This window comes from Choloepus didactylus, chromosome 22 (assembly GCF_015220235.1).
Source record: "Choloepus didactylus isolate mChoDid1 chromosome 22, mChoDid1.pri, whole genome shotgun sequence".
Classification (NCBI taxonomy): domain Eukaryota; kingdom Metazoa; phylum Chordata; class Mammalia; order Pilosa; family Megalonychidae; genus Choloepus; species Choloepus didactylus.
Window position 1 is genome coordinate 42,847,749 of NC_051328.1, and position 25,234 is coordinate 42,872,982.

At 50.1% G+C, this 25,234-nt stretch overlaps 1 protein-coding gene across 3 annotated transcripts in view; it reads left to right on the forward strand.

Moving 5' to 3' along the window:
* LOC119518439 (BTG3 associated nuclear protein) overlaps positions 1–25,234 on the forward strand; it is a 153,709-nt gene that overhangs the window by 64,063 nt on the left and 64,412 nt on the right. For all 3 annotated transcript variants that reach the window (XM_037815575.1, XM_037815576.1, XM_037815577.1), the window contains 2 exons: positions 12,300–12,539; positions 19,748–19,915. In XM_037815575.1, the coding sequence (XP_037671503.1) occupies positions 12,300–12,539; positions 19,748–19,915 (408 nt within the window). The remainder of the gene's footprint in view (positions 1–12,299; positions 12,540–19,747; positions 19,916–25,234) is intronic.

Here is a 25,234-nt window from a genome sequence, read left to right on the forward strand (position 1 = left end):
TCAGCTAGTGGGTTGCAGACAGGTGGTGACAGGTGCAACTCTTATTTTTACTTTGTGTCTCTAGCCCTGGGGCCCTGGAATGTCCCGGCACATGGTATTGCTTTGGGATGAAGAATGATAAGCAGCACAATGATAGAATCCTTCACATGTCACATGAGAATTCTTGTTCTCCACCTTGGGTGGGAGAAATTAATTATTTGTGTTATAGTAAATCCATGTCCCGCTCTGGAAACATTTTGAGCCATGATGTACGTACACAGTAGCGCAGCCTGAAAGATGTCAGCATAGCTGACCTTTGCTTTCCTGTTCGGTGACTTCTGTGTAGATTTATTTTGTATTACCCTTCGCTGTTGGCATCATTTCTCCCCTCTGGTGCAGATGTTGCTTTTGAAATTCACAAGCAGGTTGGGCAGATCTTTACAAAAGCAAGTTGGAAATTGTTTTGCTGAGGGTGGAAAGTAGAGCCTGATTCCAGCTCTGTGATCTTGGCTCTGTCTCCTAAAGCCTTCCTGGGGACGGCTGGGACTGAGCTGGAGGAGTGCCTGACGTGGAGCGCCCTGTGTGGTGGAACTGACTCCACGTCCCGAGCCTCTGCACACCCACAGAGCCTTCAGTGAGTTGCATTCTTTCCTCTTGGTGTGTTCGTTGTCCTTTGGGTAGAGACTGAACTATCTCATTAGTCCCCTCTTTCAGCGACTGCAGAGGACTGGAAGTGTAGATTCTCAGGTGCAGCGAGTGGAAGACCAACAAATGCCAGGCTGCTCTCAGCCATCCAGGAGGCAGAGGCAGGTGACAGAAACCCACAGGTAGACTCAGTGGTACCTGTTGTAACTTACTCCCTTGCTCTTCCCTTCATCTGTACTGACGGAGAATCCAGGATTCTGCGATGTTCAGGAGCAAACCGCACTGTCTTTGGACAGGACGAGGAGGGGTATCTGGTGTAGGTGGAGCGATGTGGTGTACGGGGCGACCAGGTGACTTCCCAGCCTGTCCAGCTCTGGCACTTCACAAGGCCCTTCAAGTACCGGCTGTGGCAGGCTTGTCAGCAGCTGGCTCGGGGCACGCTGCTGGCTTTTGAGGAGTGAAGGTGCATTTGCAGTGAGTCGGCTCAGCTGCCGCAGTGTCTCAGGAGAGATTCTCCGAGTTGCAGTAATGCACGTGGCTTGCCTGGCTCGCAGAAGGTGCCGGATGCACACTGCCTTGTCTTTGCCTCATGTGGCCAGGGCTCTCTCACCTACGGGAGACTCCACTTGACTGAGGCGCCCGGGATGGTCGAGTGACGGAACCACAGGGCTCTGGCATGTTTGGAGGCGTGTACATCGTGATCTCCGGGGAGTTTGGGGCTTCATTTTTAATTTTTATTTATGTCATGCTGTTGGGAAAGGGAGCATAAAACCAGGGGGCTGCTTTTGCTTCATTTAAACTCTGTGGTCACAGGGACCTGATCGTCCTTTTTACCTTGCCCCTCTTATTCATTTCAGTTTTCTGGCACAAAAAGAGGATCTTGAAGCAATTATTTGTGTTTTGAACTGTTTCAGGGATAAGATAATTCAAATTACTGCTGAAGATTTTTTATTTTAATTAGTTTTTTTCAGAAGTGCCGATTAATTTTGTTGAAGATTTAAATGATTGGAAAAGAAAGCAAGTTTATGTTTTGTGTAATTTGGTTTGTAATTTTTAAATAAAGCTACAAGAATCTTCCCATTGCATCAGATGCCAAAATTGGACCACGCCATTTTAGTAAAATAAATACATCTTTTGTGAATTATCAAAAGGCGGACTTCTCAAATGTTTATGTCGGAAGGTGCACCATCTTGTTTCCCATTTGAAAGAGTGGATCCACTATTGCTCCTGAGCACCTGGAGTCCAAGCTGCTTTCCGTCTCCCGGAAGTCAGCGAAGAGGAGAGCCGCGTGCTCCCGGGCCTGGGAGGTCTGGCCGCGGCTCCGGCCCGTCCGCGCTGGGGAGGCCCGCGTCGTCACCTGCTGCCACCCTGTCCCTCGGGGTGCCGTGGGCCGCATCAGTGAAGCCGACATCTCTTGCCGTCTGCAGGGAGCCGGGTCCCCTCAGTGCTCGCTCGCGGAGCCGCTGCAGGCTGTGCTGCTTGTTCACCCAGCCTGGCTCCTCGGCGAGGCCCGGGCACCGGCCTGAGGGGTTCGTGGGGGCCGCGCGGGCCTGAGCGGCACTGAGGGTTTTAATCTGCTCGCGGGACTTCCGCTCAGCAGGCACAAGACATGCGGGAGCCTTAGCGGAAAGTTTGTATTTAAGCCTTTGTTTAATTCCTTCCTTCTGATAGATAGTGCCTAATTCAGAAACGAACAATGTAAATTAGTAACAATTCTCTGTGGTTGGACGGTGCAAATTCCAGGCTGGGGTTTTCTTTTAAACCATCTTTTTCTTTTTTTTCTTTCATTTTTAAATAGGAATTTTGGTGTGTAGAGTTTAGTAATCCAGCAAGTTTTGTCAAGAAGCATGCATAAAAGACTCTCTTTATTTTAGTACAAAGAATGTATCATTTAACAACTGAAAAGGTCAGCAGCTTTTTAGGAAGAGACGCTAGGGAGTCCCGGATCACCGCGTTGTAGCAGGCAGGACGTCAGTGCTTGTGCACGCTTGCGTCAAGCTCATGCCCTGCCCCGTGTTAGCCCGCGACCTGAGCTGCTCAGTGTCTGTGGAGTGCCCATTGGGGGGGTCAGTGGAATAAAGCGTCCACGGGCTCAGAGATAGAGGGCACTTCAGTGCTGGGTGACGGGCAGTTCCGGAACTCTCTGCCTGGCTCCCAGCAAGAGCCCAGCAGGCCATAGTGCTCCCGGGCTTTAGACACGGAGCAGGCGGCGGCTGTTCGCTTGCCTCTGTTACTTCTCGGGAAAGGAAACCTGGAGAAAAGCAGAATAGTTCAAGCAAGGAAACAGAACGCATCCCTGCTGTGGCATACTTTTTAAGCACTTGAAAGCTTGATCACTGAAATAATTACAAATGGAAGGATTTTGTTAGCTGTGATGTTCACAATGTATGATATTTATTTATGAAGCTTGTATATTTATGAGGCATTGGTGTGGCTATTGCATTTTTTTGACTTTTTATTTTGAAATACTTTCATACTTATAAGACAGTTATAAAAAGAAAACAAACTCCATATAGAGAAATCCAACACACCCCTATCTACCCCCAGATACCCAGATCCACCAATTTTAACATTTTTCCGATTCTGCCATATCATTCTACCAATTATCTGTCTATCCATCTGTCTATCTATCATTTATCATTCCATTTGTTGACACTTGAGTGTAGGCTGTGTACATCATGCTCCTTGAACACTTACTACTGCCGTGTACATTTCCTACTAACAAGAGTACTCACTTATGTAATGCTCTTTTAGTGCAGTTATCAAGTTCAAGAAATTTAGCATTAATATGAAGCTTACATTCTGTATTCCAGTTTTTTTCATATGTCCCAATAATATCTCATGGCCTTTTCAACTCCCTTGCAAGATCTTCTCCAGGATCATGTATTACATTTTATCATTGTCTCTTTCATTGCCTTTTCTTTCTTTCTTTCTTTCTTTCTTTCTTTCTTTCTTTCTTTCTTTCTTTCCTTCCTTCCTTCCTTCCTTCCTTCCTTCTTTCCTTCCTTCCTTCCTCTCTCTCTCTCTCTCTCTCTCTCTCTCTCTTTCTTAATTGTGGGAACAAATATACAATGTAAACATAAATCACATTCATAATATTGTGGTACCCTTATCACCTTCTGTTACTAAACCTTTCCCATCTCCCCACACAGAAACCCTACATCCATTATGCATTAACTCCCCATTCCCCCCGCCCCCTGCCCTGGCAACCTGTACTCTACTTTTTGCCTCTTTGAGCTTGCATATTCTTTGTTATTTTCTTTGTAGTTACCATGGGGATTAAATTTAACTTCCTAAATCTGTAGCAGTCTCATTTGTTTTGTTACAAATCATGGTTCAATAATAGACACAAACTATGTTCCCATACCCCTTCCTTCGTCCCCTTCATGTAGTTCTTGTAACACTTTACATGTTTATACATTATGATTCCCAAACTACTGATTTTTCATTGCACTGTATGCATTTTCCTTTAAGCTCCTATAGGGAGTAAAAAGCAGAGTTACAAACCAAAATCACAGTGCTGTTGGCATTTGTATTTACCCCTGTCATCCTCACTGGAGATCTTTGTTTCTTCATACGGCTTGGATCTCTTGTCTCCTGTCCGTTCCTTTCAGCCTACAGAACTCCCTTTAGCATCTCTTGTAGGGTTAGTCCAGTAGTGACGAACTCCCTCAGACTTTGTTAATCTGGGAATATTTTAATCTCTCCCTCAATTTTAAAACTCAGTTTTACCGGATATAGAGTTCTTGGTTGGCAGTGTTTTGCTTTCATCACTTCAAATATGCCAGCCCCTGCCTTCTTGCCTCCAGGGTTTCCCATGAGAAATCAGCACTTAATCTTGTAGAGGCTCCTTGTATGCTACTTCCTGCTTCTCTCTTAGAGCTTTCAGAATTCACTCTTTATCTTTAGCATTTGACAGTTTGATTAAAAACTGCTGTGGTGTGGATCAACTTGGGTTTATCATGTTTGGAGATCCTTGAGCATTTTGGATTTGTACATTCATACCTCTCGTTAAATTTAGGACTTTTCAGCCATTATTTCTCTGAATATTGTCTCCGTCCCTTGTCTCTTTCTTCTTCTCAGACTCCCACTGTGCATATATTGTGTGCTTGATGATGTCCCACGGGTTCCTCAGGCTCTGGCCACTTTCCTTCACGCTCTCTTCTTTCTGCTTCTCAGACTGGGTAATTGCAGTGGTCTTGTCTTCCAGTTCAGTGACGTGTTGTGTTGCTGAGCCCCGCTAGGAATTTCTAATTTCTGTTCCTGTGGTCATCAGCTCTCTTTGGTTCTTTTCATAGTTTCCATCTCTCTATTGATTCTCTCTTTGTGTCCATTTGTTGTTCTTCTGATTTCCTTTAGTTCTTTGTCTACATTTTCTTTGAGCTCTTTGAGCATATTTTTGGCCATTTAAAAACATGTCTTTGTCAGGGCTGTCCCCAGGCTGGTCTCCCTCACTCATGGTTTCTTATGCTTTCATCTCCTTTGCCTCGGCCATCGCTTCCTGTTTCTTCGTATGGTTTGTAATCTTTTGTTGGATCCTGGACATTTTGATATTTTAATGTGTTATTTCTGGAATGTAGACTCTGGGGCGTTCGTTCCTTAAGCTTGTATCCAGCTGGTGTTGTGACAGAGCTTTCCTCGGGTGCAGAGTCAGCGAGGACACGGGTCCCGGAGGAGGCACGTGCGCTTCTCTCTCTCCCGTTTCTCCCGTGTGATGCCGGACGGGGTCAGCTGCATCGCTGAGGAACCAGCACTGTGCTTCTGTTCACATCGTTTACTTTTGATTTTCTATTCTGTATCCCTATTAGCAGAGATCAGTCTAGGAACAGTGAGCAATTTCTGATTCATCAGTCTTCCTGATGATTATTTTTTTTTACATGGGGAAAGAAACTAAGCTTAACTTCCATTTGTAAAATTTTTTTGCTTAACAGCATGTTTAGCTTTCATAAGAATTAACTAATAAATTTTTTCATTCTTAAATTAATTTAATAAGGTCTGCCTTACACACTTGTTTCTTCTCCCTATGTAGCCGTGGTGTCCTGGCGCTTGCCTTTTGGAGTGTTTTCCCCATTGTGGCTGGACTGGGGAAGCTGGTCAGGGCACACTTGGAAGAAGGGTCTTTCTGTCACATGTCCCTGTTTCTGCACCACAGGCCACATCTAGGATTTGGACACTTGGGGTCTCCTGGGCAGGATCAGAATCCTGCAGGCTGGCTAAACCACCTGGCCCCCCCGGAGAGGCTGATTTGCAGGTGTGGGTAGGGCCTGGTAATTCGCATTTCTGAGAGCACTGTCTGAGCCTCAGAAGGAGTCCCCGACGTTCCTGATTAATTACACCCGTCCTGTAGGCTGCTGTGCCACAGCATCACTTGGGTGATCTTACAGTTACTTCACAACCTGAGCATGTCTCTCAGCCCTACCTAGGGGCTTCTGCAAATACTGATGTTGGGCTCAACCCGTCTGCCTCATCGAATCCAAATCGCTGGGTCTGGGTCTGCGTCTGATTGTTTCTGAAACGGTCACCAGGAGCCTGGGTTGATAACCACCTGCTTTGGCCAAGCCGCACCTCCAAGAATGTGAGGGTCCCTGCCTCTCACTGTGCTGGGAGAAGGTGTGCTCCCACTGGGGTCTGGTGCCCACCAGGATGGGGTGGGCACCTGGGAATCTCCACTCCCCAGAGGAGTGAGGTGCTCCATAGACAGAGAAATAAATGGGAAACAGCATGTTGTGGTGAATCAACACTGACCATTTGGTCATGCCGGGGCATAACGTGCAGAGCATGGAGTTGTGGGCCACAAGTCTGGAGAGACTGGCATGAGCCAGATCATTCCAGAGGCTCAGACCTGACTGCAGATGAGATGGGAAATCCCTGAGGGGACAGGGCCAGAGAGCCTGTGGGTAACTCTGTAGAAGGCAGAATCTAGTGGCAGAAGCTGGGGAGGAAGGCCCGCTGCTGCCGTAGGCCAGGACAGTGGGGCGAGGGGAAGGAGGGCTCCGGGGGATGCGGTCTTCAGCTTGGGGGGGGGGTGGGGTCTTTGGAGCGGAAGGAGATATGCCCGGCTTTGGGAGGCCGAGTTTGGAATGTTGGTGGCCTGGGTCAGCCTGGGGGGCGGCCCCTGCATGTGCTTTGGTCTCAGTGTCTGGTGAGGGACTGCACAGCTCACTGGGGCCTTGTCCCCTTGCCAGCCCTGCGGCAGCGGGAAAAAGCGGGGAAGGAGGTGTGGGGGACCACCGATGGGAAGCCAGTTCTCACCCGTTCGAATAAGGCAGTCGAGTTCACAGTGAGTTGATAGAAAACTCATGTCATCCTTTGTGTGACTGAATTACTGCCTGCTCACATTCCATGCACATAGTTTCAGTGACACTTTGACTTGGTGTTGACTCACTGTTCTAAAAACAACACAGAACTCTTGAACAGTGTTTACATTACTTTAAAAATATTGTCTAAACATGGAAAACTTGGGGAGGCAGACTTCAGCATCACTTACGAGTCATGAGAAAGGATGTGGCGGTGTTGGGAAGTTTTGATAATGCTGCAGCCCCCGGCCCCTGTTCCTTGCCCTTGGCTGTGTTGCGATGGCGTAACCATCAGGGAGGCAGGTGCGGCCCCTCGCCCCTCCAGCATGGCCCAGGCCTGGCTGCCTCCCTGCACGGGTGCTTGTGCTCGTGCTGAGTCCTCATGCTGTGTGCTTCGGGTATCCATGGATGCCACCTTCTGTTTGACCGTATTTACAACCAAATTAGCAACAGTGCCTGGGACTTTGGAAAGTTTGTCCTTGTGATCCCTCTGAGCATTGCCACAGCCATTCTGGCTGATGACACAGCCTATGAGAAGCCCCTGTGCCGTCTGTTGCCCTTCTCAGCACGGATCATGCCACTTCCCTGCTAGAATTGCTCCAGGGTGGGGGTGCAGCAAGGCAGAGCTGTCAGCTGCAGGAACCGACTCCTGCTTCCTGCTCTGTGATTCTGATCAGGTGTGTGGAGAAGCCTTGCCAGGTGGTTGTGATTGTGATCAGGTGTGTGGAGAAGCCTCGCCTGGTGGTTGTGATTGTGATCAGGTGTGCAGTGAAGCCTCACCGGGTGGCATCACTCAGCTGGTGACGGCAGCTGACCACCTGGCAGCGTTTGTGCCCAGCGGGACTGACCAGGTGGTTTCTGTCTGCACCTGGGTGACAGCTGAGTGCTCCTTCTCTGGGTACTGACCTTGGCCTGTGGGGCTGGGCCTTGGAGCAGGGTCTGCACGCTGAGCAAGTTCCCCAGGTGATTCTTCTCTCCCTCAAGAGAACGAACCTCCACACATGCTTTGCCTCTCAACCAGCACGGAGATGCTGCCCGGAAGTGCCAAAACTGCGGGCAAACCCCTGCTCCCTTTTCCCCACTCTTCCCCTGCCAGTAAAAATAAAATGTTCTCACTTCCCAGGGCTAATAACATACGGGAAGGGATGCAAACCCTCATGTTTTATTGGACTTGGACGTGTTGTGACATGCTGGGTGAGATTTGGAGAAACAGGGAGGGGATTGTGAGCCCCCTCCCACCGACGCCCCCTCCCACCGAAGCCCCGGGAATTGTCCCAGGGCCTGTGAGCTGACCGTCTGCCCGCTTCGCCTCATCTTGATGTATTTGGCTTGTCTGGACATATCTTTGGTTCGCCTGGGAGCGCTCTGGTTTAAATACTCCATCCCACTGTGCTCACGACCTCCGTGGCCTCGTTATCCTGTCCCACGCTGTGGAATGCCTGCTCCACCTCTCCCCCTTCCTCCCGACCGGGCTCGCCTGCTGCCTGCCTGGGTCCTCTGCCGTGTGTGGTGTCACTGAGACTTGTGACTCCTGATCCCCTGAGGGTTTGCACCCCGAGTGTGAGTCCCGTGCCATGCACACAGGTGCCCAGCAAGCATTTTTGGGTGAAAGAATGAATGAATGAGCAAATGCCCCAGAAGTCAGGGTCTCTTTAGTATCCCAGCTGCAACCTCTGGACAGCCGCCACTGGAGCCCACCCCATCCATATTCAGATCCCATTTTCTGTTTTGCTTTCCAGATGCCGGCCAAATATAACAGTTCAGAAAAACGCGTATGTCTGAGCATGTGTTCATAGCACCATCTCTTCACTCCTAAGCCATCGATGTTTCTGAGAAATGATACTTCTTACTCATCCCTTATTTTGAATTCCCAAAATCAGATTTGTTTTGTTTTCTCTGCTTAGCTGAAGCCAAGAGCCTCACCTCACCCACCCCAAGTTTTGTTTCCAGGGCTCTGTGCACCCAGCGACGACGATGTGTTCCTGCTGACCAGGGTCCCCCAGCCTTGCCCTGGCGTTTAATGGAAATGTTGGAATTCAAGGAACCCGGTTGGGTGAGGCTGCCTGTGACAGGAGCAGGGCGTCCAAGTTGCAGATTGCCAGCCAGTCGGCTTTTTGCTGTGCTCTAGGCTCTTTGGCTAAGCAAGGCAGTGCTGGCTGCCCTTGGGAGGAACCTCTTCTTTCCATGGCAGCCAGAATGTAAATACCAGGACATTTAAAAATGAAACTTGTAAAAGTATTGGGATGGTGATAACCGTGGATTGTGACATGGAAGTCCACCATCGGGAGCCTCAGAAACACTAAGAGAAAGCTGATGTCCTCTTAGAACCTGCCTGTCAGAAATGAGGTTCTTTCCCTGCTCTGTTCCCATCCTCCATCTCTCCCGTTCCGGATGGGCAGCTGGGCAGTGGCGTCAGCACCAGGAGAGGGAGGCTGTCTCCTGCACCTTAACTCGGTTCAACTTTAGGGTCAGGAGAGATTGTTTGGAAGCTGCTGAGTCTCCAGGCCAAATCTGGAGTTCTCTGGGCTTGCGCTTATATGTGGAATGTTCTCTTGCCAAAGGCTGAGGCTTTTTAGGTTGATGTTTATTTGCCAAGCCAGTGAGCCCTTTCCCATGCAGTGCATAGTTTGTTTTCACAACAACCTGAGAGAAGGAATCTGGCGGAGAGACGTTGGGTGGCTTGCTGCTAGTGTGGCTGCAAAGAAGCCTGGTCTTCGGTTCCAGCCTGGGTCACGCAGCTGTGGTTTAGACACGCCTGGCCGAGCGGCATCCTCTCCTTTATCTCCAGGGGAGCTGGGAACGTGGCTGAAGGGCTGGCTGAGTGCACACCCAGGCGAGAGGTGGGAGAGCTCCATTCCACAGTCACTGATGTCTTTCCTTTTCTGGGCTTGCCCCCTGCTCCTTCTTCTCCCTTCCACGCTGAGCAAAAGTGGACCTTCGCGCCTCGCCCGTCCTGGGATTAGTCCTGTGCTCTTGCGGAGGGTGGGAGAAGGTAACTGTTGCAGCATCTGAGCCTGAGTGCTGGGCTTTGAGCCTTTGTGTTTTAAACTACACTTGAGGAAGCCCCAAGCCCGGGGCATGTGGCGATTTGCAGATACAGAGGCAACCATTGGACTTGCTTTGCCCAGGGAGGCTGGGGGCCAGCCCGGCTCTGTGCCCCCTCAGCTCAGCCATCTGCTCGTTTGGGAGCACGTGGAGCTGCCCACCTCAAAACTGTTCCTTGTGGGAAATGGCCGTCCGTTAAGAGCTGAAACCTGAACTTTGTTAGACCAGGTGTGATGAGGGAGGATGCCTGCGAGGAGAACGGCCAGGTGCACGCACACGCACAAGGACCAGGGCCGCCTTCCAGACTTATTCTAGAGCATCCAGGGACTCCTGGGTCAAGAGTACACGCAGGACACTCAGCCCCTGGGCCCTGGGCCCCTGAGCCCCCCAGCCTAGCAATGCTGAGCCCTGGTCCCCGGGGGTCTCCCTGCCAGGCTCCTCCAGACCCTCCTCCAGATGCAGGCCAGGGGGTTTCAGTCTGTTTTCGGTGACTTTTGACATCATAAAAACCACAAATGATGCGTCTCACAGGGTTAAGGAAGGTGCAGGGACAGGGAATTGTCCTCAGTCGTGGTTCTCTGAGCAGTTAGTCAGAGAAGGTGTTTCTGGCATGCAGACGTCACAGCTCACTGCTGAGAGCTCAGGGGACAGGGTTGGGGAGGCAGGTTCCATGAAGCAGGAGGGGGAAGAGTCCAGAATCCCCGTGGAAGGGCAGACTGTGAGAGGACGAGGCTTGGGGAGGACGGCACCTGACAGCACATCCCCTGCCTGCGCTGTGGCCACGGTGAGCTGGTTAACTAGCTGTGTGGACGCTGGTGGCTCCAGCGTGGATCTCCTGAGGTGGAATCGGGCTTGTGGACAGCTGCTTCTCCACGCAGCTCAAAGCACAGACTCGAGTGGACACAGTCCCCTACCTGTAGGAAGGTGCATTTGTTCCCTGCCGTTCCAGGGATAGAAGGTGGCGTGCTTCCACGGCGGCCGCCCAGCCCGCAGCAGAGAAGAACCAGAGGGATGCCAGTTTCTGAGTCAGGCTTCCTTCTGTCGTTCTCTTGTAGCCTTAGCTTGTTTACCTGTCAGGCAGCATGCAAAGCTCAAAACCAAAGCAGCAGTTTTTTTTATTTTTTTTATTTTTTTTATTTTTTTATTTTTTTAATTCAGTTTTATTGAAATACATTCACACACCATACAATCATCCATGATATGCAATCCACTGTCCACAGTATGATAACATAGTTATGCGTTCATCACCACAATCTATCTCTGAACATTTTCCTTACATCAGAAAGAACCAAAACAAGAATAAAAAATAAAAGTGAAAAAAAAACACCCAAATCATCCCCCCATCCCACCCCATTTGTCCTTTAGTTTTTATCCCCATTCCTCCACTCATCCATACACTAGATAAAGGGGGTGTGATCCACAAGGTCTTCAAAATCACACTGTCACCCCTTGTAATCTACATTATTATATAATTGTCTTCAGGAGTCCAGGCTGCTGGGTTGGAGTTTGGTAGTGTCAGGTATTTACTTCTAGCTATTCCAATACATTAAAGCCTAAGAGGTGTTATCTATATAGTGCATAAGAATGTCCACCAGAGTGACCTCTCGACTCCATTTGGAATCTCTCAGCCACTGGCAGCAGTTTTTTAAGAGGCTATTTTGTAGGGTTTTTTTTGGCCCTTTTTAAACCTTTAGCCTTGATGGAGCTGTGGAGCGAATGTAGTGACTGAGACTGGCAGCTCTTCTTTGTGGTCCCCTCTTTTGGACCTTAAGAATGAAGCCGGGTGGGCGAGGGGCCTGGGCAGTGTCCACGGACAGTGCTTGCCACTCACTGACACAGGCAGGCAGGGGTTTCGGCCTGCAAAGGGCCATGGGCCTGGCCAGTGCACGCATTTCAAATACGCCACAGCGCCAGCTGCTCGCTGTTCTGTCTTCTTTCAACTGAGTTAATGAGACAGGTTTAGCTCCTGTGGAAGCCAACCTCAGCTGCAGAACAGAGAATGTTTACATGTTGTACGATGCCTTACGTTCACCTCTCTGAAGGAGATCAAGGGAAAAGAAGTCCAGGCAGTTTTTCAGGGAATGATGGGACCTTTTCTGGTCTTTGTCAGATTTAAGCACCATCCCCCCATTTCCCCGACAGTGGGTGTTTGCTCCGGTGCTCTTGGCAGACACTTTGGGAGTTGGGGAGTGAGTGGCCGCCAACCCCATGGGATCCTTTCCCCGAGTGTCTTTGAGCTGAGCCTGGGCTGCCTGAGCCTGTTCCCTTCTCCTGTAGGGGACTGCCCCAGCGGAACCTGGCTCGGTGGCCTGAGCGTGTTCTCTTCTCCCTTAGAGGACTACCCCAATGGGACCTGGCTGGGTGACGAGAACAACCCTGAGATGCGGGTGCGCTGTGCCATCATCCCGTCCGACATGCTGCACATCAGCACCAACTGCCGCACTGCAGAGAAGATGGCGCTGACGCTGCTGGACTACCTCTTCCACCGCGAGGTGCAGGCCGTCTCCAACCTCTCAGGGCAGGGCAAGCACGGCAAGAAACAGCTCGACCCCCTCACCATCTACGGGATCCGGTGTAAGTGCCTGGGGCTCCCTGCTCCCCTTCCCTGGTGTTCTGGAAAGACTGGGATGTAGGGTGGGCCCTGGCTGTGTTCTGTTTCAGGGAACTGAGTCACATTCACATTCTGAATGTTGGGGAGGCTCCTGGTATCAGATCCTGTCAACACAGGGAGCTCCTGGATCGAATGTTTCCTTGAGTCGGGTGTTGCCTGGTGCTGGGCTCTGCCAGTGAGAAAGATACTCAGGAAATGGGGGCCGGGTGATCAGAGGGATTCTCCAGGGCCTTGACTGTCCAGGCCTCACGTGTCTTTGGCAGTGTTCAAGGAAGGGAGGAGGAGAAGGAGCACTGGAACCTTCCTTCCCTGCCCTCCTGCTGAGCCTGTAGATGGGGCCTCTTCTGAGCCTTACAGAGGCATGAGTGGGGTGCTGCCTGCTTCAGAGGGGAGCAGCCCGGCTGTGGAGCTCTCTTTTTGTGGGCCACCTTGCAGGGCAGAGCCAGATCTCCTACAGACTGAATTTACTGTCCTCTTTGAAGAGTGGCACTTGCTTGGATCAGTCACTGTTGCCCCATCTGGGTGATAATTTGGAAGGATGCATTGTGCCCGGGCCCTTTGCTCAGCACCCTTGGGCCTGACCTGCGCTTGCCTGTTGGCTCGTTCTTGCCAATCATCTGCCCAATTCTGAGAGCACGTGGTGTGGCTTATGATAAAGACATAAATAAAACCAGTGGACCCAAGAGATACGAGACCCAAGAGAAAGCCCAGACGAGGGAGAATTGCTACAGTTGAGTATGAAATTTAAATCTAATTTAGTGAAAAGGGGAGCAAAATAAACTGCTCAGTGTTCATTCCCTCCTAGTAGAGAAGATGTGCCATTCTGTCAGGAAAGAGCCCCGTTCTTGGCATTAGGCACCCTGAGGTGTATCTATGGCCTCCCATTAGGATCGCTGAGAACTATAAAGGCTGATTTCCTCAGTAGCTTCGAGGTAGAAATATACTTATTTCTACTTATACTGACGCTTGATTAAGCCGAGGGCCTCATACTCACTGCCGATCTTTTTGAGTGTTGCTAGGAGGGGAGCCAGGTCCTGCCTTCCTCTGGAACGTGGCAGGGCAGCTCATTTACCTGGAGCCCCAGTCTCAGCCGAGGCATTACGGTGCTTGTATCCGACACCCACGGGGCTCTCGCACTTTGTGAATCTATCCCGGTAACTTATTGGAAAACCATACTGTGTAACAGGCTGCCATTGTTGATCAGGTGGGGAACAAAGCAGGTCATTGGCAAACAGAGGGTGGCGTGGGTTGGTTTAGAGTAGGGGTTGGCAAACTTTTCCTTAAGGGGCCGGTTAGTAAATGCTTTAGGCTTTGTGGCGACAGGGTCTCTGTTGCAGCTCCCCAGCACTGCAGGCAGCCACGGACAACACATAAATGAAAGTAAAACTTTATTTCCCTAAATAGGCAGCCAGCCTGCAGGCCATTTTCCAGCCCTGCCATCAGGCATGATGCCAGCCGAGAGCCTTCCTCTGCAGTCGGTCCACTCAGACCCGTGGCGGGACCATGGGACGTGCCTCCAGCTCTAACCTTTGTGGTCCTGCTTGAGACCGCGGTGCAGTGCCACCCTCAGGGTGGCGGGCTGCAGGGACGTGGAGACAGGCACGCACGGCTTGTGTTCCGTCGGGTGCCCCAGAGGATGTGAGGGCAGAGGCACGTGCACCGCGCTCGGCTGTCTGGAGGAGAGCACCTTAACCGAGAGGGCCTGGGGGCTTCCTGGAGAAGGGGCAGCTTTTGAGTGGGCCTTGGTGTGACTGTGGGAGCATGTGGCCACAGGGCTGGGTGTTCCCAGGTGACAAAGTCACCTGCTTCTAGAGGGAGGTAACAGGGAATTCCAGAACGTGAAACTGGGAGGAAGGTGGCCCTGATTTGGTGAGCGGCCCTTGGAGTGTCCTTGGAGTGTCCTTGGTGCAGGTGTGACAGTGCAGGCTTTCAGTAGGGGCCTGGCGAGTGTTGACAGCGGTGACTGGGGAAGTGTGGCCGGTGGCGCCTGGGAGAGGAGCAGCTGGGGAGGGGCAGGTGTACTTGAGCACAGGGTGTGGGCAGGGTGGGCCAAGCCTGGTCTTACATGTGTTGGGGCCGCGACTGTAGAAGTCGGCCATCTTGGGGGCTCGGTGGGCCTGACTGAGCTTCTTATCTGTGTCTGCTGCTTGGTGGGGGCTTGGGGAGGTGCTGCCTCCTCAGGGTGTGGAAGGGTGTCAGCGACACTCACCAGGCTCCGCGCACCATGTGCACCTGGCGCCAGCCAGGCCTGAGCCTGAGGGACCCACACACAGCCGGCAGCCGGCCCTCTGACCCACCCCCAGGTCAGCTGGTCACACAGCAAGGGGCCGACAGCCGCCTCCCAGCCAGGGTGCAGCGCTCCCTGGTCAGCTGTGTGCTGCGGGCTGCTGTGGTGACCAGTGCATCTCCTGCTCGAGTCCTCTGGGGGTGGAAATGGCGAGGCTCTTTCAGGGGTGCCTGTGCGTGTGGACAACGGGCTGCGTTCCGGCGCAGGGGACCACAGGAGGAGCTCGAGGATATTGAGTTGCGGTTTAGAGAGGGGATGGGTGGCGTGGAAAGCTTGGGCCCGTGTGTGGGGTGGGAGCCTCGGAGAAACAGGGCAGTCGGAGGCACCTAATCAAGTGCCCTGAAAGCTGTGTCTTCAAGAGACATTCGGCCATGTTTGCAAGAAAGCTGCTGTTGATGCTTTTCTTTTACAGACCTAGAAGAGGCATCACCAATGATTTTTCCCTCATAAATTAATGGATTGCCACTGCTTGGAGAAAATTGACTTTCTCAGAGGCTGGTAGAATGCGTGGCTGTGTGGTGCACGGCCATGAGCTGCGCTGGGCTGGCCCCACGTGCCTGAAGAGGGCAGCTAGCTCGCCCTTCCCCTGTTCAGAGTGGGAGGCAGTTCTTTTGCTTCTCTGGGTCAGTCACTATCAAGTCAAGACTATCATTTCAAGAAGTAAATTGCTGGCACTCAGCCTGTACTTCTCTTTCCCTTGAACTTTAGCTCACTTGAGCAGTGATATTATTTTTCATTCCTTTTCATTCCTTTGTGAATGATAAACTTCATGCCACCCACCAAGGGGTCAAGATGACAAGTTCTGTTCATTTTGTTTAGCCTGTTCCTTTTTCCCACAGGCCTCTCAGGTTTCACCAGAGTTGGAATCTGGTGTTGTGAGGTGGAACCACTAGGGTCGGTATTGGGAGTGCTGGGAAAAAGACAGGTAGTAGCATGGACAAGAGGAGACTATGTTCAGATATTGGGGTCACCAGACGGCCTGTCAGGGAAGTTGAGGACCGGTGCCCTGGGTGCTTCTCCCCGGGCCTGGGTCATGGGTAGGCCCATGCTCTCCTCCCTGGCGGCTCCCAGACATGGCCACAGGAACGTGCCCTCAAGATGAGGTTAACTCTTGCGCTCCTTAGGACTCACTCCTGCCTCAACAGCCAGAGAGAGAGAGCGGGCGGCCTTCTGTTCTTCATGTACCAGAAATTGCTGGGTATGCCGTATTTGCCTTAAAGTTCCACTGTCTCTCCTACCAAGCTGTGCATGTGAAATCAATGTGCATTTTCTTCTGTGGTCTCCCTGAGTTTATCCTGTTTGAGGCTTTCCAGGAGGCCCTGAGGAACGGCACATCGAGCACGGATGGGATTTATGAAACTGCCTCTTCTCACTGGGGCAGCCCTGGCTGTCCTGGATTTTCAGGTTCGCTCTCCTGATTGGGGTAGGACATATGAACACATCATTTTTCATCTCTCTGGCTTTTGCCTCAAAGCTGATGTGAGGGAAGTGACATTTTTATTTCATGAGGTTTTTTTGTGTGTGTGTGCGTGCATCAGGTAACACAAGACATAAAATACTTCAACAAGTACAAAATACCAGTTAAATTCAAGTAATCTTTTTATCACGTCATTATAAGATTTTCCTTACTGCATTTATTAAGCTGAGGTAGCTCAGTACTGTCAGAAAAGATGAAGAAACGTTTCTGAAAAGTGAAAGTGACAACTCTGGGCGGTGCTGAGAGGCCGGGAAGAGACCGGCTCCTGCCCCAGATGTCAGAGGCGGCTTAGTGTGGTGGCTTCGAGTGTCCAGTGTCGCCTTGCTCCCAGCTGATGCCTGGTAATGATGTTTTGAGGGCAAAATGTAAATACATTTGTGCACCATTCCTGTTCTGTCAAACCCTTCATTTCCAAACCTACAAGCTCCGTCAGAAGCGGCGGAATCTTTGTTGCTGACCCATGAGTTAGTTTTTCTTGGCAGCCGCCGGGGTGGCATTTGTCATCCAGATGGAATCCTGAGTCGCTGTTGGAAGGAATTATGTCATGTGACGTCTTGAGCATTTCAAAATGTACAATGTCTAACTACATGACCATATATTTTTTCTTCAAAGGATGTAAACTAGGTTTTCAACTGGCAATTCGAGTTTTACAAAGTTGAACTTAAATGTTAATGTTCTTGTATGTATATACCTGTGTGGTCTTGAACATATTCTGCTACCGACAAGTTTTTAAACTGTGTCTACTCTCGTTAATCCCTAGAGGAATTTGGAAGGTTCTTTCCTTGATTGTAAAGGAATGAGAATGGAGGATGGTTTTTGGAGTGTACCCCAAATGTTTTTAGAATGCGTTTATTGAAGTGTGTATGTACGAGGACACGGACGCAATGTGATTGCTGATTCTTTCCTCGTGTTGGGGATTCTGGTTGTGGTTGGGCTCCTTTCTGGTACGTCAGTGGTTGGGCTCCTGTAACTACAGCCAGCAGTTGGGCTCCTCTGTGGACACAGCTGGTGACTGGTTGCGCTGTAGCTACAGCCGGTGCCGGGAGGCTTCTGTGCTGCTGCGGCCAGCGGCCGGGTCCTGCTGTAACTACAGCTGGTAAATAGCCGGACGTCCGAGGCACCCCCAGTCCCCACGGCAGTGCCCCACCCGTCCCAGGAGTCAGGAAATGGTTACTGAGCTAATGCTTGTGGGATTATCGTAGAGAGGACCTGAAAACCAGAAAGCAAGATTGTCGCTTCATTATGGATTTCCTTTTATGGATGAGATGGACAAGTGCTTCTGAAATGCTTCAGGTGATTGTTCTTTCCGATCCTGTAAATTCTGCCCCCCTCATCCCAATTTGTTTTTATCTAGATTTTGGGAATTTGCATTATCATTCTATTCAGAGTCAAGGCCGTCTCAGGCACATGCTCAGAAAAATGCAAGAAGTGTCTTTCCAAAGCAAAGGAAACTTTTGGTATTTAATATAGGACTAAAAATGATGTTTCCTTTGTTTCGATTATTTCTAATGTTTTAGTCTCAATAGATAAGGATTTGAGCAGCTGGGGCTATAATTTAGCACTTAGAAGATAATCCAAACTCACTGCTGTTAGTAGTCAAAAAGTTTTCAGCTTAATTTTTGTTATTATTAAAATTTTGAATTTCATCCATTATTTTCCTGTTAACCAGCAAAGTTTCCTGAGAGTAGAGAGAGGCTAGAGAGGTGGCCCTGTTTGAAGACCACGTCCTGCGTGTCTCCTGTGAGTCCCCCGGTCACGGCTGTTCCTTGTTGCCCTTCAGCAGGAAGGACGGGGAGGTGACGTGGAGGAAAGCGGCCGGCTCGCAGGGAGGGCGCGTTCTGCCACCTGCCCGGGCGAGTGACCCTGACCCTCCGTTTCCTCCTTGTTGGGCGAGGCTGTCTCCGATGCGAGCCATGCAGTGATGGACTGAGCGCGCTCTGCAAACATGAGGAGCACCTGTGGGTGGCTGCCTGTGGGTGTAGGTGCCCTGCTGCTTGTGCCCGAGAACTGGATGGAGGTCGCACTGTCCGACTGTACGTGGGGGTCTCCAGGGATTTGGAAGGGTTGGTAAGGCAGCATCCCCTCTCCTGAGCGCTTCCCATTTCATTGAGAAGGCAAGATGGAAATGGATGAGCAGTTACGTGAGCATTCATCAAACTTTATTTAACAAATATTTAAGAATCTACAGTGTGCCAGTGTCTTCTGGCTTCTTAGGAGATGAGTGAACAAAATAAAGATCCCAGTGTTTGAGAAGAAAAAAGAGAGTAAACACAGTAAATATATAAATTCTGGTGATAAGGTGATAAGTGCTCCAAGAAAACAGGTCAAGCTGGGTAAGTGGGACCAAGACTCCTTGGATGGGGTGAGAGGACATGGGGTAGGATTGTTGAGGTAATATTTGCGCGAAGACCGGAAGTCAGAGAGTCAGCTAAGCAGATCCCTGGGGGAGGAATATTCCGGGCAGAGGCCCTGAGGCAGGCCCAGGCCTGGCCTGCTCGAAGCACATGGAGGCAGGAGTGGGTGAGGAAGGGACGGTAAGAGGTGAGGCCGGAGAGGGGGGTGGAGCAGGTCACCTCGGGCCTTGCAGGCCACTCTGAGAACTTCTGGGGGAGGAGGACTGCTGGTGCAATGAGCAGCGTTGCAGGATTTCCCACAGGAGTAGCCTGGGCTGGTTTCCATTTTACCTGCCTTGCTCAAGAGGCTGCCCGGAGTGGTGGACAGGTCGCTGTTGGGAGGTGATTGTGGTCCTCCAAGGAGATCAGGCGATGCGTGTCTGAGAAGAGCCTGGCTCTGGGTTTGTTTTGAAGCTGGAGCCAACAGAACTTCCAGATGGGCTCTCGATGGAGGCTCTCAAAGGTGGCTCAGAGGGATTTGGTCTGGAAGGTAGAGGTGGCGTCAGCAAGTGGGGACGCTGCGAGGGGGCAGGTGCTGCATGGGAGCAGGAGCGTGGGCTTGCAGTTGATTCTCTTGACCCCGAGGACCTTAAGTGCTGTCTGTGATTTAGGGAAGAGAGAAGTTTGAGCTTGAAGAGTTTGGTGCACTTTTATTGGCCCTTAGTGCCTAACTTGTGACCTTTTTGCCCTCTTGTGTGGTTAGTATCAAGTTAAAAGTCATTTAAAAATTAAATAAATGCAAAGAATTTTAAATTTTATTTTAGTAAATTTTTGTATCTGATCTTGGAAGATGATCGATTGTCTAGCTAACTATGTTCTCTTATACAATTTGATTTTCTGGATTATTTTCTAAGAGGTGTGGGTCAAAATTTTATGCACTACTTGAGCCAGCATATCCTGGATTAGGTTCTCTGCCACAATCACATTTTTGCATTGAAGTTGTTCTCAAACAACTGGGACCCAAGAAGAAGGCATTTCTCTCACTGTGTTTTCGTTTGGGGTCTGTTCTTTCAGGTCACCTTTTCTATAAATTTGGAATCACAGAATCCGACTGGTATCGGATCAAACAGAGCATTGACTCCAAATGTCGGACAGCCTGGCGGCGGAAACAGCGAGGCCAGAGTCTGGCGGTCAAGAGCTTCTCCCGGAGAACGCCGTCCTCGTCGTCGTACAGCAGTTCAGGTATCCTGTTGGCAGCGTAGCCTCTCCTGGGCACGGGCCTCGGTCAGTGGACCCCGACCATGCTCACAGGTGCCCTGGCGCCATGTGCTCACCTGCTGTGTGAAGCTGAAGTCGTCGGGGTGTGCCCAGTCTCTTTCCTGCCTGCTGCGAGGGTGGGAACCTCAGCCGCACCCATGCCGGGCCCCTCGGGGAGGGTGGAGAGCTAGGCAGACCCCCCCGGATGTTTCCTGGACAGGAGGCCGTCAGGGCAGGGCCTCGGCGTGCTGGGCACGTTCCCTCCTGGGCCCGGGATGGAGTTTGCTGGGGACCACGACGGGCGCCACCTAGACCAGTGAGTTCATGCTGTGCCCGGTGGGCAGCTCCCGGGGGCATCGCTGCTGCTGCTGCTTCTACTTTGTCCTCTCTGTCTCCGCGTGGTGGCTCCAGATGAAGGGGTGGAGTGAATACCGTCTTGTGTGCTTTATTCTTCTTGGAGGTTAGGGTCTCAGCTGCACTTCTCCACACAGCGGTGGGAAGAGGCCCAGTGTAGCCAGGTGCCCCTCGGCTCTTGTCGGAGGCTCTCTTCACCCTAGAAAATGCGGCGTGATGTCAGTGCTGCTTTTCTTCCATGGCGTCTTGAAATATTTTCACAATTGATGACTTGCTTTTTACGGTGATTCAACACAAAGCTGCTGAAAGTTAAAGTACCAGGCGGGTGGTGCACTCGGGGTGGACTCGCTGGGTCCTGCCTTTGGAGTCCTCGTCCTCTGGCCTGAGGTCCCAGCCCTTGTCTTTTACTGTTCGTGTCCCTCGAGATGCCCCGTGTGAGACCCGCCGTTGCTGAAGGGCTGGCGGATCGGGGGGCACAGCGATCCCACTTGTTAGAGAAATAACGCACTTGCTTCGAAGAGTGGGCCCCTCCCTTTGTGATGCGGCCCATTGGAGGAATGTGTGGCTCGGTAGAGGTCAGGATGTTAATAAGGTGAGAAATACTAGGGCAGGAAACGCCCCAGTAAACGTTTAGTTCCCTCTAAAGTGAGTGAGTGTGGGACTGGTGCATGTTATTAAAAGAGGATTTTGGGCATCATCTCAAAGAAGCATGATTTCTCTGTGTGCCGTATTTCTTTCTGGTAGTGTGTTAATATAACCACTGTATATTTGATCGTGGCAGAAAAACATTCTTCCGTAATGGAAAAATTAATTTTTTTGGTTTATATTATTTCCAAACACCCTAAATTAAAAGAACATAAACTGATATTTTTATTATTATCATGACTTGCTTTTAGTTATAGCAAAATAATTTATCAATTTTTACATATAATAGAATATTTTCCTCACTCCTCTTAAAACAGGTGCCAAAATTCATGTCAAAAAAGTTTTAGTGAAAAAATAGTAAAAGGCACATGTGGGGAAAGTGGCCACATAGGGACGGACATCTTGGCTGTGATGTGATCTTGTAAGTTTTACTCATTACTTCTGATAGGCTTTCATTTTTAAAATTATTTTTAAAATTAATTCCTAAAGATTTTCTATATTCCAGTTATCGTATTGGCAAATAAAGTGTTTTACTTCTTTTCCATTTTGCGAGCCTCTGATTTGTTTCCTGCCTTGCACTAATGGGCACCCCTAGCGCAGTGCCGTGCAGAAGTGGCGAGAGCAGGCACCCTGGCTGTGCTCCCGGCCTCGGGAAAGCACGCGGTGGTTTGCCTTTCCGTGCGACACCAGGCGTAGGTTCACCACAGCAGGGGAGTTCCTTTCTTTTCTAGGAGGCTGTGCCAGCGTGGAGGGCTCCGTGCCTCAGGGAAGGCTTGTGCTTGGATCGTCACATTTTCTCAACCTTGAGCTCCTGTGAGTTGAGTAAAAAATACAGCTACGGAGAGTAGTACAAAGCTCAGGGCTCGGTTAGCTAAATCAAATCTGTAATCCGTTTACCAGTCATCAGTTGGGTATTGATGGTTTATAATTCTTTTTGGTGTATTTGTTGTAGAATATGTTTGGTTGATAATGGTCAGGTTTTCCACAGCTGATGTAGGTGGTTTTTAGATTTTGTAAGTGGACATTCGGTACCAATTACCACAGTGATCTGCCAGCGTATTCATTTTCCGTTTAGTTGGCACATTTTTGCCTTTTGGAATGTGTTTTCTAGTGTGTTGCTGAATTTGGTAGGGATCATTGGGCATCTCCCATTCCATGTTTTTACTGGAGGGCATTAGCACTGGTAGGGGTTCTTTTCTTGACTTAATTCATCAGGGTGGCCAGGTTGATTTTCTGGGGTGGCTCCTGCTTTATCCGAGGCTCGTGCTTTTGCTCCCATAACATGGTAAACAATACAGAAGACTTTTTTTGTTTCACTGAGATGCGACTGAGTTTAAAGAATCTTTGAAATTACTCTGATGCAAATGCTGTAGTAGGCTCGGCCAAATTATGTAGTGACATCTACTTGTGTATCTTGCAATATTTGCGACAGTCCTTTAAAAATTGGGCTGCGTAAGATATGAGAAGCAGTGTGCTGAGTGTCTATCGTTTCTGTCTTATAACCTTGTTGGAAGCTGTAGGACTGTGAAGGATGTGTGCATGCTGGCAGGCCCAGGCAAGGGAGGCTTGTTTATGAACAGAATCGTTTAGTTTTGGAACACATGTTCCCATGGTTACGCAAAATGCACCCTAATTGTACGCTACCCCTCCTGGCCTGAGTTTGCCGAAGGCGGGGGGCTTGCTTTGGTGTTGGCAGAGGTCGAGGGCCCCGTCTTGGTTTGGACTCTGTGTGCCTTGGCCTGTCCCCTGGCCTCCGCCGCTCTGTGTCAGCACTCAGCACCTGGCGCCTGCCCGCTCTGCTTTCGCTCAGCTGTTTGGAGCCTCTTGGGCCTGGTGAGGATGGTGGTTTCGTGGCCCACTACACTTGTCCCTTCCTTTTGGGCCACTCTCTTTGTCACTTCAGCCACTTCTTCTCTGGTGTGGGAGAGAGCCGTGACCGTAGTCCTGGGGGTCTGAGCTTGGCCTCCCCAGGGGGGAAAGCAGAAGGTCCCTGGGGTGGGAAGATGGCTGAGGTACAGGCTCATATCTCGAGCTGCCCCCACCCGTGTGCAGGGGGCACAGGCAAAGCTGAAGCGGCGCGTGCCCCCGTCCCTCCTTCCGCGAGGTGGCTGGGAGGCTAGCGTGGATGCACCCGCATCCTGCCCGCTGCGTTCAGGAGCAGACAGCAGTGTGACGGATGTGGCGCTTGTGATGCCGTCCCAGGGCTTCCAGATCTTTCCAGAGGCATAAAGTTTAAAGACCGGAGTTTTTTCCAACTCAGGCAAATCTCTAATTGGTAGAATATCACACAGTAAAATAAAAGTTGTAGGAGAGTTTTGGACAAGTTAGAGGAAGGTATTTTTGATAAAACTGGCTTTCCTCGCTCAGTTTCTGTCTGCAATCAGGTTGACTTCTCCTCAGGAGTTGGCTCAACCATTGTTACTGATTTTCATAGCTTTGTTCACTTTTTTGTTTCTTTTTCCCTTTTCTGAAAGCTCCACTTTAAAATGTCTTGTTTTGTTTTTCCCCTCCCCACAGTAGCTTCCTTGGCAGAGGCTCTTAGAACTTAATTTAGCCATGGTTGCGGGTGGGCTCGGGGTCCATGGACGGGAGCAGCAGGGCCTGCTCTTTGTCAGGTGGAAATCTTTGTTCTGGAAACATGGCAAGCTGCAAGCAGATTACCTGGCACTCTCCCGGGGTTTTGTTCTTTCCTCCCGGTTGTTTTGGTAGTTATCAGATACTTAGTCCTAACTGTCGCCAGATTCTTGGAGGTGGATATGGCTGGCTAGTGTGGGCCACACAAGTTGTACCCCTCGAGCAGTGCTGTTTTGAGTGGCATGTACTGAAGACTCTCTTAATGAGAAATCTAGTCCTTTCTATTACAAGTAGGACTTCTAGGTCTTAGGAGTTTAAAAAGAGAAGTGGCCATCACAGGGTGTGAGTTAGATGAATTTGGTGAAATACCTAATGGTCTGGTGGCCAGAGGCTATTAAAATGATGTTACAGAAGTATAATTGATGACTTGGGATATGTTCTTGAGTATTATTAACTGGGTGGGGGCTGGGGAACAGAAGGGAAAATGATAGTTATGGTGTACCATTTTTATTAAAAATGTGTAGCCATACGTGGAAGGTGATTGAAAACTTACGCATAGTCACGTTAACAGTGGCTGTCTCCAGGTGGTGGAATTATAATTTTTATTTTTCTCTTTGTGTTTTACAATGGCTTCCAAATTATTCACAATAAACACTGTAATAGTTATGTGGTTTAAAAAAGAGCTGTTTGAGATTAAGAGGGAGGAGATTTCTGCTTTCAGCCTGTGATGCAGCAACAGGGACCAGATTTAATTCTCTTACCATAGAAATTTGGACAAAATATATGAAACAACTGTTTTCAGGCTTCGGGCAACAGGTAGCGCAGGGCTGCGTCCCTGAGAGCAGGGGAAACCATGAGCTGATCCCTGCCGTTCTTTCTGGATTTCTTCCTGGAGGGGCACCCTGGACCACGGAGTAGTGAGGGGGATTCCGGGCAGAGCACAGCTGCCCACCGCGTGGAAGGGGCAGACTAGGGGTCAGGGAGGCTGGGGCAGTGGGAGGTTGCAGAATAGAGTTCCAAAGAGTAACATGAAATGAGCCCCCAAATCTGCACAGGGATCCCCGTTGAGTTTTTGCTGAGTTCTAAGACCTGTGTGTGCCCGGAGTGAAATTTCTCAAGGCTGGGCAAGGAGCGACAGGGCTTCCGTGCCCCGAATGGCTCCTAACTCATCCAGGGTTGGGGGACACTCGTCTCCCACCAGCCAGAGTGGGGAATCCTCACCAGTCACTCGAGGGTTTTAGCGGTGGAACCAGTGGCCGGACCTTGCTATGGTGCTAAGCCATCCCCAGAGTAAAGCTACCCTAGACTCACACTAGCAAAGCTTGAAAATCAACCTCAGAAGGATGAAACTGAACCACAAGGAACTCAACACTGCTTAAAGGAAGACAGCAAAAATCTAAACACCCAGCGACATAAAATTCACAGTGTCTAGTGACCCCTCAAAAGTTACAGCCATGCTGAGGAAGCCGGAAAGTATGACTTATAACCAGGAGAAAAACCAGTCAATAGAAAGAGACCTGGTCTGGAATTAACAGACTAGAACATTAAAACCTCTTTAAAATTATAGTCAAGGATTTAAAGAGAAAAAGGAATATGGCAAGGAGAGAAATAGGCAACACGGAACTTCTAGAGAAGAAAAACGAGGGAAGTGGTTGCCAGACTGTGCCTTCCATGGCTTTCAGTTGCATTTCCTGTCTAGTTTCTTTTTGGTAAAGTTAATGGTTTAGTTCA